General features: G+C 56.0%; 1 protein-coding gene across 1 annotated transcript; it reads left to right on the forward strand.

Moving 5' to 3' along the window:
• The first annotated feature begins 290 nt into the window (after positions 1 to 290).
• Positions 291 to 1,907, forward strand: Psmg3 (proteasome assembly chaperone 3). The gene is made up of 2 exons (XM_015502051.2): positions 291 to 859; positions 1,422 to 1,907. The coding sequence occupies exons 1-2, from the start codon at positions 644 to 646 to the stop codon at positions 1,572 to 1,574; spliced, it is 369 nt and encodes a 122-aa protein (XP_015357537.1). The 5' UTR covers positions 291 to 643; the 3' UTR covers positions 1,575 to 1,907.
• The last annotated feature ends 2,203 nt before the right edge of the window (positions 1,908 to 4,110 follow it).

The following is a 4,110-nucleotide window of genomic DNA, read 5'->3' on the forward strand; positions in this document are numbered from 1 at the left end:
CCGAGCCTTTGCTCGGTGCCACCCCCCCCCACCCCAGCCCATGCAGAAAGAAATGAGTGTGCCACTGTCGCTGAGACCCCTGCCCACCAATCGGGCCGCGCCGGGCTCGCAGCTCGCCCCACAGGGTTCAGTTTCCAAGGTCCCAAAGGCCGGGAGGCCCGAGCCCCAACGCGCCCTAGAAGGCGCGGGCGGGTCCGCTAGCCCAGCCCTCTGGCGGCGCGGAACCCCGGCGCTGGTGGGGGGACCGGAGCCCCACGGACCCAGAGCCGCGCAGCCGCGACCGGAAGCCACGGCCTACACTTCCGGCGGGAGCAGGCAGAGCCACTTCCGGCCTAGCGGGTGAGTGAGCTCGTGGGTTCGGCTCCTTTGAATCCCCTGGTAGACGCGGCTGCGTTTGGGGGTTCGGGCCGAGCCCTGGGTGGCAGCGGGGCCCGGCGGCTGGGGACCCGGAGCGGGTGTGTGGGTGCACAGCGCGCCGGAAAGCCCGGGCAGGTGCCGCGCGGACGCACGCCTGCTTCCAATTGAGCCGCCGGAGCCCCCGCGCCAAAGCCGCTGGCTCATAGTTTGGGACCCTGACTGTGCGGACACTGCTGGGCCGACTCCTTTCCCTGTTTAAACCAAAGCCTCCGCGGAGAGGAGGGCCATGGAAAGCAGCCCGTTGGTGGTGTCGAAACACAAGGCGGAGGTGGTGTGCGGGGTCCCCACTCAGGTGGTCTGCACAGCCTTCAGCAGCCACATTCTGGTGGTGGTGACCCAGTTCGGGAAGATGGGCACCCTGGTCTCCCTGGAGCCCAGCAACGTGGCCAGCGACATCAGCAAGCCGGTGCTCACCACGAGAGTCCTCCTCGGGCAGGACGAGGTAAAGTGGTCTGGAAGGGACCCGGAGTGGAGGAGCGCCTTCTCGCCTGGCTGTGCACTGTAGGAAGGATGTGGAGTATCTGGTACTCAGCACGCACACAGCGACAGCATTCCCCACACCTCTGAGGGTCTTAGGGCACCCGCCTGCCCTTGCCGCAGCTTTTGTGGGCTAGGCAGCATCCTGTCCAGCAGATTGTGTAGGGGGTGATTCTGTAACGCAGGCCGCCTCCTCTGATCCTGTCGTGATTCATTGTGTTAATGAGTGGCTCTCTGCTGAGCCTTGACAGGCTCTCCTCTGCAGGCCTGCCTTTCATGAGTCCTTCCAGAGTAGAGATATGTAGAGAGACAGGGACGCAGAAGACACCAGGGAAATAAGTTTGATGGTGCTTCTTTAACAGGTGGTATATGCCTGCAGTGTGAAGTCTCATTGAGCTCTGAATCACTTCTTCATGGAGCTAACCGCGTGCAGTGTGGGAAGCAAATCAAGGTGGGATGCTTAATGCAAGTACCAAGGAAAGCCAGGTTTCCTGCAGTCACGGTGGTTTCTGCCTTCTCTCCTCCAGCCTCTCATCCATGTCTTTGCAAAGAACCTGGTAGCCTTCGTGTCTCAAGAAGCTGGAAACAGAGCGGTTCTCCTGGCCATGGCCGTGAAGGACAAGAGTGTCGAAGGGCTGAAGGCCTTGAAGGAGGTGATCCGGGTGTGCCAGGTATGGTGACCTGGATCAGAAGTGTGCACCATTCAACAGGACTATGCAGGAGCTCAGTCCCCTTGTGGGGTCTCGAAGACCCTCCCTCCTGCACAACCAGGAGGAAAGACTTCTTCTGACTTTAGCCGTCGAAGCTGGAAAAAACATTCATGGCTCAGGTGGACTCACTGGTTGCTGCATCGTGGAGGTGGCAGAAGCAGAAGGTGTGCCTTGGGCTCCCCGAGGTGCATCTACGTGAGGATGGAAAGCACCAGTCAGCCAGTGTGACTTGTGGCCCTCAGTGTGGGGAATCATTTGTAGAGGGAGGTTTTTTAAAACTAAAAGTAAATATGTATCCCCAAATCCTCACCATACTTCTTAACAATACTAAGTAATACAGAAAGTACAATCTAGTATACCTTAGGTGGAAAGAAAACTTCATGTTTGTCAAAAATGCAGTCTGGTTGATGGGAACGACATGAATCCCAAATGTATCTGCACACAGTCCTCTCTGTGACTCCTCTGAGTGCCAGCTTCCATTCTGCTAGCTTTTGTACTGGCTCCTCAGTGGGGCCAGAGAGCCCAGGCTGCAGAGTGTGGAGGAAGGATGTGTCAGGGAGGAACAGCATGTCTAGGAGTTGGGCATGGCAGGCACAGCAAGGGCAGCACCCCAGGAGGGTTGCCAGGGTGGACATGATTTCTATGATGGGGCTGAAGGCCTTCTATAGGACCACCCTGAGCTCAGCGGGGTCTTGAAGGGTTTTAGGTCAGAGGTGGCCTTTAGAAATGCTGCCAGGCACTAGGTTAAATTCCCAGCAGCAGCACCACCACCCCTGAAAAAAAAAAAAAAGACAAAGAAGTACACGTGGGAGATGTTTGCAAGGATCGGTAGGAACCAGGGTTGGGCATCAGCTTTGGGGCATTTACTCCCCAACTCTTGCCTGTGGTGCGCACGCCTCTGAGGAATGCAGGCTGGGGCCTGGCTCCCCTCCGCCGCACTGAGGGAAACATTGCTGATCGCAGTGCATGGGGAGTTCCAGAAGGTGGAATCTGCACCATCTGGCTCTCTGAGTCTCCAGTGAGGAAGAGGCAGCGGAAGTTAGGAGAGGAGGGCATAGAGCAGAAGCTGACAGGATTCCAGAGCAAGCTAGCACCTGGGGGCCCTGGCAGAGCGGATACGTAGAAGGCTCACAGCACCCGTGTGCTCATGAAATTAGGAAGGGATATTTTTATTTGGTTTTTGTCTGAGCCAAAGACTCCTGTATTCTAGCAATTTTTCTTTTTTCTTTGAGGTACTGGAGATTGCACCCAGGGATGTCTACCAGTGAAATACACCTCCAGCCCTTTTTATTTTATTTTGAGACAGACTCTAACCTGGAATTTGGGATCCTCCTGCCTCAGCCTCCTGGGTAGCTGGGATCACAGGAGAGCACCAGCATACTCTAAGGTCCTGCTGTTTTCTTGCTTTTAGAACCTTTCTCTAGGAACAGGCAATGGGTAGATGGGTTCAGATTCACTGCTGGTAAATTTAGAAAGTGAATGTGCTAAAAGTAAAGATAGGAAAACTGGTAGCCTACAAGCTGTTCCTTCAGCAGGTCAAGTGCCTGCTGTATGCTGTTACCCTTTATGTCTGCCCTCCTAGTCTTCCCAGCAGACATTCAAAAAAATCTGTAGGCAAAGACAGCTCAGAGCTCAAGGAGAGTCAGGGAGTCAATGTGGGGATCCTGACAGATTTCCTGAAGGAAGTGTGAGAGTGGTCCAGGGCCCATGGCAGCCCCAACCTCTCACCTGTGGCTGTAAAACCATTCCTGGTAGTCAGGACCTCAGTGACCATTGTTGGCCCAGGGACTCCCAGGGGGCTTTTTACAGCCTTCCCCAGACAATGGCTTAGGCCAGCCTCCTCCTGTGGGCCTTCTGACAGCCCCTACAGCCTGCCCTGCCCCTTCCCTCTTCATTTCCTGTCACAGGCCCCTCCCTTCAGGAGCCCAGTGCCTGGACTCCACAACTCTTCCAGGCCACAAAGGAGTGGACTAAGGGAAGAGGGAGGACAGGCATGGGTCACACCACTGCGGAAGTAAGGAACCCCTGAGGCTGGGGGGTGACTGGGAGGGAGGGGCCAGAACCCACCTTGAAGACTCAGCCTGACCCAGAGCAAGGGCCTGGCATCATCAGATTGGTGTCTTAGAGCTGGCACGGGGCAGAAGTCTTTGTTCAGTGTTTGATGGTGCCCATCATCCCCAAATTAGACAGCTTTGTCCAAGCACCACAGCTTTCCTTACCTGACATCTGGGGACGCAACCTGGATAGGACTCAAGTCCTGGCCTGAGTTCACATCTGCAGCCTCAGTTTTCTGATTTGGGCCCTCAAGGGCCTGCGCTGGTGACCCTGTCACCCTCACAGCCATCCACTCCACCACCAGTAGCAGACAGCATGGAGAGGTCACATTGCTGCTCCTGATGCCAAGCTGGGATTTGAATCCAGGCCAGGCGCCCAGATCCCCTCTGTTCCCTAGTCACCGGGTCCCTTGGTAACTTGCACTCTGGCTCCTTTTTTTTTTTTTTTTTTT

Source organism: Marmota marmota, unplaced genomic scaffold (assembly GCF_001458135.2).
Source record: "Marmota marmota marmota unplaced genomic scaffold, marMar, whole genome shotgun sequence".
In the NCBI taxonomy this organism is placed as follows: domain Eukaryota; kingdom Metazoa; phylum Chordata; class Mammalia; order Rodentia; family Sciuridae; genus Marmota; species Marmota marmota.

Coding starts and splice junctions, on each gene's coding strand:
- Psmg3 (XM_015502051.2), top strand. CDS start 644: ATGGAAAGCAGCCCGTTGGTGGTGTCGAAACACAAGGCGGAGGTGGTG. Junction 860..1,421: donor TCCTCCTCGGGCAGGACGAG/GTAAAGTGGTCT, acceptor TCTCTCCTCCAG/CCTCTCATCCATGTCTTTGC.